Here is a 14,114-nt window from a genome sequence, read left to right as displayed (position 1 = left end):
GCGTGACACTCGCTGAATACAACCGGAAGTATAGATGGGAATAAAGGTATCAGTACAGTAGAACCTGAGGCCGATTTTATTTTGAAAGTTTTGACCGGAATTGGTACATTTGATCACCTCTCCCTTCACGCTGCTCGTCGCTCTCCCGTCTTCCTCCTCCAGCAGCAGCATCCGTGGCTCCCCGCAAAGGACAGCGGGTGTTTGTAGGACACTGGGCCCGCTGAGGGAGGGGTCCTGGCTTGGGCACGGATCCCGAAGAGGCCCCGGGGCCGCCGCTGGATGGAGTCTGGCTGCATTCACACAGCAATGGCTATGGGTCTGACATCGAAAAAGGCGTCTGCTCGGAGCGTCGGTTTGGAGCGGAAAAACCTCATCACTGTTTGCAGGTATACATCACGACACCCTCTATTTACAGCATCATCTGCAAGAGCCAGTCCTTGCATGCTACCATATTCATAATTGTAATATGTCTCCACAGTGGGGGATGTAAAAAAAATTCTGGGACCCAATTTAGATGGACAGTAATGCAGGCAAATGGACATATTTCTAGAAGTGCTAAGGAGGAAACGGAGGCAGGTGCATGTTCACCTTCACATACCCCGCCATTGGACACACTTTTTGTAGACCTACAGTATTCATTTCATGTTGAATGTGTTCCTTTGCATTTTCCTGGATGCACTTTGTTGTATTATTGCTCCAAATTCCATATTTTGATGTGGCATTTATGCAGGATCTTTTTTAAACCTTTGTTTAACAGGTTGATACACCTGCTTGATTCCTGTTTGTACTGATAGATACAGCTGTAAAGGATAAACAATGAGACTAGTGGGTTAATATTGTCTGTAACACCAGACCTCATAGCAGGTGTCCTCCTCCATCACAGTGAGGTTGTGTGTCTGAATGGGACAAGGGCATTGGGAGCAGAGCAAGGACTCCTCCCCCATCACCAGCCATCAGCCTATACACTACAGTGCGTGCTTATGATGGGATGTGCAGTCATAGAATCACGGTCTCATACATCGATCAGAAAGGTTAGGATGTACACTCATGTGCACCAGAGAGCTGGGAGGTCCTTTAACTCACCTGATGAGAGGTTCAATTGCTCATGTAAATTACATCCCTCTGATTTAGTGTTTAAATGTTGCTCTGCCAGTGACGAGGATTCATCCACACTGGTGTCATGTTTTTCCTTTTTTCGCGTATGATTGACATTTTAAGTCATCTGTTGTGTATCATACTGAGGGATGATCTAAGTCAGTAGTTTCTATTCTTTTTTGACCTTCCTTAAAATGTAGAAATGTTCATGAGCCAAGAGGACATGAATGCAATACTCACTTGAAATGTAAAAGCACTTACCAAAAAAACAATTCTAAAAACATTTGGTTTATTTCGTGTAACATTAATATAAGTGTTTCATTCTTATCTCTTTATTACATTTGTGTCATTTTGTGACCTCTCAGGTAGAAAACCCCAGGATCTGAAGCCTGTGTGACGTCTCATAGAGAAAAGTTTGCTTAAAATGTATTGTAGTATTTCAAAAAATATCCTTTATGAACTAAATAGTGTCTGATGGACTCAATGATATATTATTAGTAATTATCGTTTATTGTTTTCTGTGTTTTAGTCCAAAACACATACATCAATGTTTTGCATTGATATTCCAACAATTTCAATCTAAGTTATATATTATTCTCAAAAGGGATACTGAGTAGCTGTTGTTTTCAGTATATCCCTTTTGATGTCAGATAAGTGAACTACAAATAAACTGTAGTCATGAAAAGCTTCTTATTATTGTCTCAGTGTTTTAAAAATTACTGTCTTTAATTCATATTGCTACAAAACTCATTTGTGTTGCTGTTTTTCGTCTATAAAATGTGTTTAAAATATTTGTCTTCATAGAGCCTGAATGAATGTCTTCATACAGCTAGTTTTGGCCAACCAAAACAACTGTCTGTCTATAATTATGTTTAATAGTATTTGAATGTTTTGTGATATCACAAGAGCCTTGTAGGAATAACATTTTTACTTTCATACCTTTTATAATGCTCTTATCAAATGTATTATTGCATCGAAATGGGTGTTGATTTGCACCTTGACTCTATCAGACTGCAACATAATTACTTCTTATCATGCATCCACTCGTCACTCTTACCTCCATTCTGTTTTGTTGTCTCTTATATACAGTGAATGTACATAGTGACAAACTAAAAAAGACAAAGTCCAGACACTTAAATAGACAAACAATCAAGCGTTTTTATTCCAGTACCTTTCTATCCAAGACCTTGTCTGCATTTTAGTGACAGGTACAGTAAAGCTAAACACACAATGAAACACATAGCATGCCTGCAAAGAAAGAAAAGTATCACAATTGACTTACAAAACAGAGAAAGTTTAGCAAGAGAACAAAAACATTGTTGTTTTCGGGTTGGCCTGACCCTAGTTTAATAACCAGTTTAATCATTTATGCTTTTTAAAGACAACAGACAAGACAAGACATAAATAAATCTTAAACAGCTTTCCATCAGTAATGCTTACTACATTTTCTTTCCATCTTCTAATGAACTACATTGATTAGTTTCAGTTGGAGGGCATCTTCTTCCAGGCGTGTCTGTGTCGCTGCATCTGCATCTTTCATGTACTTCCTGACCTGTTTAAAGCAAAATGTTTTTCTTCTTGAAGCCATTCTGGTCAGAGATGATTCAAGTAGTCAAAGGTTGTTTGTACGATCTCTTAGGAGAGAGATCCTGAATCAGCAGTAGCTGTGCATTAAAGCAGACTGGGCGTCTTGTTGGTGCAGCATACAGGATCCAGGCTCTGTGCTGCTGCTGCTGGGACACATTTACCTTCACAGCTTTAACTGCTGCCTGGCCACAGTAACTGAGCTGACGTTAGTGCTAGATTAGTGCAGGCCAAGCCTTTATTTCCCCCTTATAATTGTTTGTGTATATATAAAGTATGACCTCTTTTCCCTCAGTGTCACATCATACACGTCTAAAATACCATCGGCACACACAGAGATTAACATTTCCCAACAAGTCGTTGGATATAGTTATATGTCTTTTTGTGGAACTTCAGAAAAGGGGTCTGTTTTTGCTTAGGTCTAGGGTCCAGAAATGTCACATGTTCCCCTGTCTGTTAATGGAAGTCATAACAAAAACAAACTGGCATATCAGAAAAAGAAAGTGTATTCACATGATCTGGTATAATGTGGGTCACCAGCACCAGGCACAGAGATCTGCTCAATGTTTCAGTGCCTTGTGTCATCTGAAAAACACATATGCACAGCAATAGACATTTGTGTAGAATAAAGAAAAACCTGATCAAACATTTGCATCACCACAGGGAACAGTTTCAGAGACTTAAACACACAAATATTTAAAATTTAGAATAACAAAGTCAGTTGTGCAGATTTAAAAATGTCTATTAAGCAGAATATTCAGGCCTTTTTGAGTTTATCCAAATGCTTTCACCAGAACAATACTTACATTTTATACTTTGACCTTAAAGATTTGAGCTATAATAATGTTTAATACCTGACCACATCAGAACAAATCAGAGGGGCTTTGTCTTAATGGCTTTAGAAAGACTTGTGATGTATTTATCATGTCCATGGTGACAGCAGTGTCATTGTGATCTGCAGTGTCTCTGCTGTTGCCACTAGCAACAGGTTTATGTTAACATGGGAGGGCTGAATCTTTCTCTTTTAGTCATTGGGAATTTCCATCCATCTATAGTTTATTTACCCGAGCCAAAACATTGTTTAACATCACAAGGCAATATGTTTAAAGGTGACTTGTTGGCCTGTGATATATTTAAAAATGTACTGTTTTGTTGCTTGTGTCTGGCTAAGTGGTCCATGACAGGAGGAGCAGTGTTGCCGTGGACACGGGGAACCTGAGAAAAAAATAGATAAGATGAGTGAGAGTTGACAGGTTTGATGTAAGGTGTTATCCCTTTGCTGCTCTCTGTAAACAAAAGGGACAGGGAGGGTGGCGATGTGCTGCATATTGGCTAAGGTTTGAGCCCTTCTGGGGGCGTGGCCTGAGAGGAAAACAAAATGTCTTGTGCAAATCCCAAACAAAAGTAAAAGGTGCCACATTCCACCTCTCAGTTTATTTTGAAAGAAACAATAAAAACAACTATTTTCATGTCTGGAATGACAATGTGTTATAGTTCAGATTTTGTGCAGCCTTTTTTGCATTCTTCCCCTATTTCCTATTCATTATACCATCAAGTATGTGAAATTACAGCAGTAATATATGCAGGTATGACAATTTTTTTTATCTCAGCATAGGATCAGCCTTCTCTCCCACCGGCAATTTCTCTGTGACACCCTGTTATTCTTCATCTCACCCCACGAACACCTGCTTTACACTCTCATCACTTCCCGCCCAATGCCCTCACTGTCCTCACTGCACATGAATCCCTATTCACCTCCTCTGACCATGAAACACTTTGCTTGGATGCCAATTCACAGACGGGGCCGGTGAGAGAGAGACACACCCTGCTGAAGTTGCATTTTTAAGTCTTTTCAATTTTTATTGGGCCATATTTTCTAATTTCTTGTCTTAATATTTATCAAAGCGCACAGCATTCTTTATTGTGGCTGTCTGTGCAGATCCAGTACAGGACGTCTCCCCCGACAGTCCAGGACGATAAACAACAGCACTGGCTGGTGTTACACAATGCTGCGGCCAGCGAGGAGTCTGCCTGTGTCATCTGATCCTGCTGGTTATGCCAAGACTAAAGAGAGAGACAGGAAGAGGAAGAGAGAGAAAGAGAAAGGAGTCAGGGGAAAGAAAAAGGAATCTGAGAGGGTTAATGTGAAGCCTTATGTGTTTGGATTAGGTTTCACTGCTGATAAATGCAGTTTTGGTTATCTTAGGAGCTACTGATCAAACACACTTGTGAAAGTACAGTAGAGGGTTGAGAGAGGAGAACAACAGAGCATTTCAACAGAGCTGAGAGTGGGCTTGGCTGCAGCCCAGGCTGAGTGAGAGGGGGCACAAAAGAAGCTTGTCAGAAGGCCCTGCAGTTGTTTTTCAGTGTCAAATCGTACCAAGAACATTATGCTATTCCACTCCGCCCATTTGCATTTGAGGAATGTCAGCAATCCCCCTTCAGATCAAAGGACTTCAGTTCACAAGTTGCTATAATACTCCCCTTGAGATAACGCTGCTTATCAGGTTAGATATGGCCTTTTGCAACAGTTTTTAACCCTAACCGTTCATCTATTCTGATTCAAAATGTTATTGTGTCAACACACATGCAGCCATTTATGACAGGCTTATGCTGGGCATGGGTAACTTATGGGAGCACTTGGTGGTTTTCCAAGGGCTTGGCCCTCTGCATAATGAGGAATTTGCTTGATTTCTTACAATTTTCTGTGATTTGAAGTCTGCAGAAATAACCAGATTTGACCATATCTTTCACTGTTTATCCTAAGTTTTAGACGTAATAAATAATACAGTCTTAGACTTAATCATATCGAACAAAATGTCATTAGTGATGGGATTCCTTAAGACAAAGTCATTTCAAAGGAACATATCTCTTTGGGAAGTTTCAATTGACAATGATTGGGAATTTCTGCCCCAACACACAATATTTGTGCTGACTAGCAAATCACCTAAGTGGATTTCTTACCTTTTGGGTCATGGTTGAATACAGCACATAACATCCTAACATCCCACTTTGTTATGCAGATATCATCATGAGACAGAATTTAGATGCCACTGACCTGGTCCCTTGATAAATCCGGCTTAGCTCTAAACAAGTCAAAGGTCCAAAAGTAAATGTATTCCAGTTTTGCCTCTCAATTGGAACAGACCCCGTGCAGATTCTGAAGTGATGTCCAAATGTTCTCTCTGATACTTCTTTCTCCTTTCTTGTGACATTTTGAGCCAGTCCCCCCACCCCACAATGAGCTCCCCTTTCATCTAGAGAGTCTTGCGCTTCGGGAAGAGGGCTTTCCGAAAAGAGGTGGTGGTGCTGCCCCTGCTGAAGGAGGCACCCCCCAGTGCGATCTTGGTCTTCCCGCTGGTGATGGTGGAGGTGCCCAGGGATGTTGTGCTCTTGCCCCTGGTGATGGAGGAGCCCCCCATGGCAATCTTGGACTTTCCCCTCTTTATGGTGGTGTTGCCCAGGGATAAGGCCGTCTTCCCCTCGGTGAAGCTGGTGTTGCCCATTGAGGAGAGGTTTGTCTTCCTGACCCAGATTCGAGGACGGGTTTTGGGGCTCACTCGATGCAAAGCATCGCACACTCATGCAGCACGTCCCGCTCTGCCCCTCGGCGGTAATAGTAACATCAGCTACTGTCCAGAGCAGACCAGAATGCTAAGCGTGGATAGCACGACCCCCGTGTCACATAATGCCTTCCTTGAGATGATCGACGTGGGCTGTGGAAGGCCACATACCACCCATGTGTCCCTGTGAATGGACAGAGGCAGCCGTAGGTGGCCACAGCCTATCTGAGGGGACGGGGACAGTGGAGTGATTGTCCCATCTCCACGACGACACCGGACGGTTGAAGGACACATTGTTGCAACGGGGGCAATCTGTGGTGACATCACTTTCTTCTGAGCCATTGTTCCCTATAGCCTCTGATTGTAGGACATCGCCTCTGTGTACGGCTGTATATACCATATGTGAAATCAGTGGCACGGTTACAGATTTGACAAGAGAAAGGAGGAATATGTTCCATGTTCTCCAAGTGAAGCTGAGGCTTTAATTACACCCTTCCTTTTTTATGTTGTCCTTCCATTTAAAATATGGGTGTGGTCCCTTTAGATGCTGTTTACTACCCATTTGTGTCCTTGCTGAACTGTTTGCAACTCATTAGAGTATTTTGAGTCTTTTATTTCTAACATTTATGTCATTTAGGTTATAGAATATATCCCACAGAAACGCAAATCTATTTACAAAACACTCAAGCCAAGCAGTGTTTAAACATGTTACTTTATGAGCATTGTTACATTACAGTTTTTCTAGTTCAAAACTGTGTTTTCTGGAGAAAAATTATGTAAAGGAAAAGCAGGCTAACAACCAATGTTAAAATACTACATTTGCACCAAAGATGTTGACAAGTTGATGACTGTACATGCACAATGTACAGGAGAACAGTGCTGATGAAAAACACACACACTCTCTTGTGCTTCACCACATTCATCCCACACGACTGTTACACATTTTCCCTCCCTGCCAAGCAGACACACCATAAAACAACATCTCTTGCTGTCACATTTGCATAACACACTCAGCGTGGCTTTGGAAAATCTCACTCTTGATTGCAAACCCATTAGTTCTGCTACTCCCTTAGCACTTTCTTACTTGCAAATGCACCTTGTGCAAACAGGTAACAGATGATGTCACACACTGAACATAAGCATAGCAACTCTTTTTGTATTGATTTTTACTACTGACCTGCTAAAACTGAGCAGATAGAAATATCCTTGGGTTTTAAACTGTGGGGCGGAATCATGTGTGAAAATTCCAGTAGATGTTGCTGTGCGTTTCTTTGCCCCTGATGAGGGTGGTTTTAATCACTGACACAGACTTGGTCCCATGGGTGAAGGTCAGAGTAGCGATAGAGCTGGTGTTCTCCCCTCGTGTGACCGAGGTTTTGCCCACCGCTACAATGGTGTTGCCCAAAGTTACGGTGGTTCTGCTCCAGGAGATCGAGGAATTACCCCAGGAGATGGCGTACTTAGTCCTCAGGATTGAAACCCTGCCTTTGGTGAAGGAGGTCTTGCTTGACAAGAATGTGGTTTTCCACTCATTGTTAGAGTCTTTTTTGGACGGCTTGGCTGCTTTGGGTGTCTTGGCCCTGGCTTCAGGGGTCCTGTCCATTTAGGTGTTCTTGCGCTTGGACATCAAGGCTTTGCGGAAGGAGGTGGTTGTGGTTCCCCGGCTGAAGCTGGCCCGTCCCAGAGCCACCGTCGTCTTTTGCCTTTGGATGGTGGAGTCTCCCATGGAGGTGGTGGTCACTCCCCTGAAGACGGAGGAGTTGCCCACAGCTACAGTAGTCTTTCCCCTGGCTATGGAGGTGCTTCCCACTGCCATGGCAGTCTTGCCCTCGGTGATGCTAGTATTGCCCATTGTAGAAGCAGTGGCAGTCAGCCCGAGCCCGTGCCTGAATGCTGGCTCCTAACATGAACGCTGCACCACTGCCTGTGTGGCAGCAGGGTAAAAATCAAACCCTAAGCTGTGGCTGCGACGGCCCTAAATAGATCAGACCACCATGTAAAGATTGGGGGGGGGGGGGTTATTGGATTATTCTTTGATGCTGGCCGGTCCCTGAGAGAGACAAGACCCAAGGGGACCTGGAAGCACAGCGTGCACAAAGGCTGAAAAGACAGGGGGTTAATTGTATTGTTTTCATGATAACACTGCCAAAGCACTAAGGGGTACATTGTGCAGTACACAAGACAATTGGGGTGACCTCAGTGCAATAAGATGGCGTGGTTCCCAAAAAAGAAAAGAGAAAAAAAACTCCCCACCGCTATTGTTGAAGGATTCAAATACAGTAGTACATTTGTCTGCTCTGGTACAGTAAAAGGCTGCAGTTTAACGCACAACCAACAGAAAGTACAAATCCTTCACTTCATTTCGCATATTTTCTCCATTCCGTCTTGTGTTTTTCTAATTCTTCTTTCTCTGTCTGCTTCTTCTCAGATTCTCTGTAAAGACTCTCCTAGAGAAGTACACAGCAGAGCCCATAGACGACTCTTCCGAGGAGTTTATTAACTTTGCCGCCATTTTAGAGCACATCCTCAGCCACCGCTTCAAAGGTAACACTGCAGGTAACATATGGCACAGAAATGGATGGAAAAATCTAACCACCATGAGACAAATGTATATTAACATGAAAATATTTAAAACAAGTGGGGCATACATGTATTCAGAGCAGATGTGATGCATTGCTGTGTTGTGATCTTGTATCAGGTTCAGGAAGCTGGTTCAGCTCAGATGGACAGCGAAGTTTCTGGGAGTATATTCGGCTGGCGTGCGGCAAGGTGCAGAACAACTGCATCGCCAGCATCGAAAACATAGAGAACATCAGCACATCACGAGCCAAGGCAAGGACACTTTATGCAGGACTGTGTGTGTATGTGTGTGGGTTATTGCAAGACAGAGCCGCTCAGAAAGCCATCTGTTCCTACTCACTTTTGATGTTGTCTTACAGGGGCGGGCATGGATTCGGGTGGCGCTGATGGAGAAACGTCTGTCTGAATATGTGTCCACTGCTCTGAGGGACACAAGAACAACCAGGTCATAATCCATTATTTAAAAGGACATACAATACATTTCTTATTCTGTATATTTTGGATTTTGAAGTCACACCTGCTTCATGGTGGTTATGGCTGTTCATGATAATCAGTCTAATTCAAAGACCTACGTTTCTTTGAGGGACGTACACAGCTCCTACAGATGTTTAGCATCAAAAATGTAAAAGGCTTCACAGCTTTATCATTATTATATCCTAAAGTTTTGAGATGAAACCACTCTTTCTCTTGACAGGAGGTTTTATGATGATGGAGCCATTATGCTGAGAGAAGAGGCGCAGGTCCTGACTGGCATGCTGATTGGACTGAGTGCCATTGACTTCAGGTAAAGAGCTACACTGCATACTCTGATCTTTAAATATGAAAGTACATGAACCAGTACACACCAGGCTCTTTTAAATTGACAAAGTTAGGTGGCTTATATTTGAAAGCTATTATAAGTATCCTAAGTTAGGTTAGTCTTTGAACCTTTTCTTGCCTGTTCCATTCATTTCAACCCAATAATTAGTCTTCAAGATATAATATACATTAGGGTAAGGATATTCTATTGTATGAGTATAATTTAACATATAATACTGAAATAATAAGTTAAAGCATGTTTTTTTTTTTTTATAGAAATATATCAAATAAATATAATTTCACTGTTTTTCAAATATGTTTTGACCTCATGTACCCCACATTTCTACACCTACATTTAGCAACTGTTAAGGTATTAGTAGGTAGTATGTATTCATGAATAATACATTGATGATGTGTATGCACTTTCTCATGTTTAATATATTACTGTTTAAATTATGTAAAGGAAAGTACGTCTGACATTTATGCACTACTAGAAGCTCCCTTCAGAGTGAAGACCTCCACACAGAGCGTTTCCCGAAGTGAAAAAAAAAATGAATGTATCCACCTTATGCTTCGAATATCCTTTAATGTTCACGAAAAGTGGGCCGGTAGCTTTTCCACAATCCTGCTGACAAACCAACAAACAAGCCAAATCCCGCCTGGCTGAGGTACTAAAATGGGTTATTATATCTTACATTGTACATGCAGACTGTATACATATAAAACCAAACTGTGGCTCCATTCTATATTTAAAAACATTGATATTTAATGATAATATACACCCTTCAGGTTTGTTAAATAGGATTTGTCTCTGTTGTTTCTGTGCAGTTTTTGCTTAAAGGGGGAGACTCTGGATGGGAAATCCTCAGCTGTTATCGACTACACACCTTACCTGAAGTTCACTCAGAGGTGAGCTTGATCCAGGAACTCCAGTTTATGCATCACATTGTGTGCAGTTTTGCATAACTGTTGCCTCTGTGCTGTGTAGCTACGACTACCTGAGTGATGAGGACGACCGTCACAGTGTGGACAGCAGCAACAGTGAGGAGAGCGTCCCCGAGCATCCCTACATCCCTCTGGTGACCGACGAGGAGAGCTGGAGCAACAAGTGCCGCAAGATGGAGCAGAGGTTTAAAATCGTCTATGCCCAGAAGGTGAGAAACAACAGCTGTTAAAACCAAATGAATGCTATTTATAGATATTTTCCACTGTGTGCTTCCACACACACACACACACACACACACACACACACACACACACACACACACACACACACACACACACACACACACACACACACACACACACACACACACACACACACACACACACACACACACACTCGTCTCCTTATTTTCATGTTGCAGGGTTACCTGGAGGAGCTGGTGCGCCTGCGGGAGTCTCAGCTGAAGAATGTGGAGACGGAGAACAAGCACCTGAGAGCCAACGTGGAGGAGCTGACGGTGCAGAGCCAGCAGGAGAAGAAGGAGCTGGAGGCGGTTGTGCTGGAGCTGCAGGCACAACTGTGAGAAACACACAAACTTCGACTACATTTACCTAAATAACAAGCTCCAAATATAAACATGTGCTCCAGATCGCATCACTGTTTGGATTACATTCATTTGTTTGTTTTAAAAGAAGTTTTAAATAACAATACAACTAAAAACAGTTGTTATTTTTATTCTATTCCTCAATAGAAAATGTGTAATGACACTAGTGACCTACTTAATGACACAACTCATTCTTCTATAAGGAAGATGAAAATAAACTGAAAGTTAACGCGGATCAGATTTTTGATTATGCTGGTTAATGATGCAATACTTCACATGTTTTACTCTGAAACATCTGATTTCAAGTTGCAGTCCTTGATAAAAGGAAAGAAGTTGGTCTGTTTGTAGATAAAGGAAATGTAAGGTGCTTTGGGAAACTGTGAAAAAACAGGCCTTTGCTATTTTATTGTGTGTTTTTCTTTTATTGCCACCACCTTTGACGTTGAGATACTATTTGCTTGCTCAACGAAAGCTATTGCTTCTGAACTGAATGATTTGCTCTCTGTGTGTCCTGCAGCACTGCCCTCATGCCCTGTGATACCTCCCATCTGGCTAAAGATCTTTCCATCCCGCTGGTCAACCAGTGGTCCACAATCCCAAACAACCATGGTGATGTCAAGCTTTTCCGCAGGTAAACTGGTGTCAGTTCATTCATCTAAATATATAAGACCCCTATTGGGAAATAAAACACATAGCATTCATAAGCAGATGTTTATAGATGCAATCAATGTACAGACCATCAGGTATTTGGGCTGAGGTTATGTTTGTGTCCATGTAGGAGGAGTTTCCACAGTTTGGAGCTGCTTTCTGCTGAAATGAGTCTGAACTCTGACTCTCAGAGGATTGATGGGAGACAGAATGGAGATGCTGATTGGACTTCAGCAGGTAAAATGACCTTTTTACTGCTACTGCTGTACATTCATCATGTAGGCTTCATCTGACAGTTGGAAACAATATACAAATGTGAGATATTTAGTTTTTAATTGTCTATCTAAAACCGATTTCAGTTGGGTTTGTGTGTATATATAGGTGTGTATGTATTTCTCAAACTACATTTTACAACTACATTTGACTTACTTACTATGTATTCCAGTATAAAAAACACAGTTGTAGAGTTGCAACATTTCTGCTCGAGTAGGAATATATTTGCGCTCCTTCCACAGCTGCATAAAAGCCTTTCAGAGGCAGCCACCCATGCACATGCACATACATCACCGTACAAAGGCAGGCTTGATGGCTGTTCATGGTGTTTCATGTGGGCAGCTTGAAGTATGCACAATCAGAGGCTTAGTTTGATTGTGCATGTTCTCTGTTTTGTCCCTGTAGGGAAAGACAACACTCCCTCCATGCTGGGTCTGTGTGGCTCTCTGGCCTCTTTACCGAGCTCCAAGTCCCTGGCCAGCCTCAAGTCCAGCGAGTGTTTGGTGAACATCAGCACAGAGCCCAGCCCCGCGCTCACTCCCAGCTAGGAGGTGCAGTCCATTGACCACAGAGATACAACCCCTAGCCTGTCTGCCTGGTGATGCTGCGATGACCATAAACCGACCAAAATCCTTCTCCAACCCATAATGCACCAAGACCATCAACAGCTCCATGGGAAAGTCATGACACCATCTTTGGATTTTTGTACACATGAGAGTAAAATCACCATGAAGCTAAAAGGATCCATCTCTTTTGGTTCTTTCCCTTCACCTCGCCTTATCCGCTCGACTCCTGTCTCACACTCTCGCAAAACCACTATCTGTAAATCCCGATCATGCAATTTCTCTGCAAACTCCTTTCAGACCTTTTTCCAAAGCTTCAATTAATTTCCTTAAAATGTATTCCAATGTTGCTCCTTATTTCGATATCCGTTTTCTTCCTTTGTGGCATTGTCTGTGTGTTTGTGCGCCTCAATCTGTCAAAAATGTAACCAAAACAGCACTTGAAGCTCTTTGGATGCAGCCACTTGCAAATAGAGAAGTGAGGATCATTTGAAGAAATACAGATTATCAGTATAGAGGCGAGGATGACTGTCCATACAGAGACATAGCACTGAGAAGTATGTTTTAAAGTTTGTGACTGAATGGTATCTGGGGTCAGCCTGGACGTGCATATCATTCCTGCTTAAGTAATAAACACTCTTTCAATCTGTGCACCTATTTATTCAATCTATTTAATCATAGCCTACCACATATATTAATTTATCTGATTTTATTTTAAAGTGCAGTATTTTTTATTTATTTATTTTTTATTTTAATTTTCAGTTTTGTTTGTGTTGCAATAAACAACCTTTTTCCATTATGTGTGTATCTGTGTACATTGCACTGTGTTATCAAAAAGGGTGATGAATCAGTTATGTTGTATTATTACAGGTATCTTTATTGAATCTTTCTGAGAAACAAAAAGTAATACTGAAGCAATCAAGCAGTGATTCAAAAAAAGATACAGTCTATGGCTCTGGCTCCATCTTGTGGTTAAAAGTAATACAAAATATAATGTATCTTATCGGTAAACAAGTACTTATAAAGTAAGGTTGCACTGGAGAAATATTTTCTACAGATTGATGGAAATCGTTGAGTGACATTAGCCATAACATTTCAGTCAACCTGCAAGTATCCATTAAGATGATGGAGCCTGTAACACACCAGACTGGGGTTTTATATAATAATAACACGACATCTCATGTAGCTAATATATAACTGAATAAAAGGAAAATAACAATTACATTATTGTTGAATAATGAGGATGAGGTTTGTTTATCTAAACTCATTCTTTTCTAGAAAACACTGAATTGCACTCTTTGATTTGTATGAGATGGGTAGGTTTTTATATTGTTAGTGAATTTAAAACGCATTTAATCAATTAGTTGTTTTGTTTTATAAAATGCAAAAAAAAAATTCCAAAGAAATGTGACTTTCATTTAGTCAAAACTCAAACCGACAATTCTATCACTAATATGGTG

General features: G+C 41.5%; 2 protein-coding genes across 4 annotated transcripts; one reads left to right on the top strand and one right to left on the bottom strand.

The window, feature by feature from the left end:
• Positions 1–123: 123 nt before the first annotated feature.
• On the top strand, positions 124–13,400 carry rundc3aa (RUN domain containing 3Aa). 2 transcript variants are annotated; one of them, XM_034089018.2, is made up of 11 exons: positions 124–386; positions 8,671–8,786; positions 8,941–9,074; positions 9,182–9,267; positions 9,517–9,606; positions 10,449–10,529; positions 10,609–10,774; positions 10,988–11,145; positions 11,688–11,801; positions 11,949–12,055; positions 12,497–13,400. In XM_034089018.2, exons 1-11 carry the CDS (start codon positions 280–282, stop codon positions 12,637–12,639), a joined length of 1,302 nt encoding a protein of 433 aa, XP_033944909.1. In that variant the 5' UTR covers positions 124–279; the 3' UTR covers positions 12,640–13,400. The 2 variants fall into 2 exon arrangements, with proteins under 2 accessions (XP_033944909.1, XP_033944908.1); XM_034089017.2 differs by having other exon boundaries at positions 8,671–8,798.
• zwi (zwilling) lies at positions 2,234–7,413 on the bottom strand. 2 transcript variants are annotated; one of them, XM_071204009.1, is made up of 2 exons: positions 5,738–7,413; positions 2,234–4,743 (listed from the first exon to the last, which is right to left on the bottom strand). In XM_071204009.1, exon 1 carries the CDS (start codon positions 6,183–6,185, stop codon positions 5,937–5,939), a length of 249 nt encoding a protein of 82 aa, XP_071060110.1. In that variant the 5' UTR covers positions 6,186–7,413; the 3' UTR covers positions 2,234–4,743; positions 5,738–5,936. The 2 variants fall into 2 exon arrangements, with proteins under 2 accessions (XP_071060110.1, XP_071060111.1); XM_071204010.1 differs by having other exon boundaries at positions 2,234–3,894.
• Positions 13,401–14,114: the final 714 nt, after the last annotated feature.

Source organism: Pseudochaenichthys georgianus, chromosome 8 (assembly GCF_902827115.2).
Source record: "Pseudochaenichthys georgianus chromosome 8, fPseGeo1.2, whole genome shotgun sequence".
In the NCBI taxonomy this organism is placed as follows: Eukaryota; Metazoa; Chordata; class Actinopteri; order Perciformes; family Channichthyidae; genus Pseudochaenichthys; species Pseudochaenichthys georgianus.
This window is presented reverse-complemented; position numbering and strand designations above follow the sequence as displayed.

Coding starts and splice junctions, on each gene's coding strand:
- rundc3aa (XM_034089017.2), top strand. CDS start 280: ATGGAGTCTGGCTGCATTCACACAGCAATGGCTATGGGTCTGACATCG. Junction 9,075..9,181: donor TCAGCACATCACGAGCCAAG/GCAAGGACACTT, acceptor GTTGTCTTACAG/GGGCGGGCATGGATTCGGGT. Junction 11,146..11,687: donor CTGGAGCTGCAGGCACAACT/GTGAGAAACACA, acceptor TGTGTCCTGCAG/CACTGCCCTCATGCCCTGTG.
- zwi (XM_071204009.1), bottom strand. CDS start 6,185: ATGGGCAACACCAGCTTCACCGAGGGGAAGACGGCCTTATCCCTGGGC.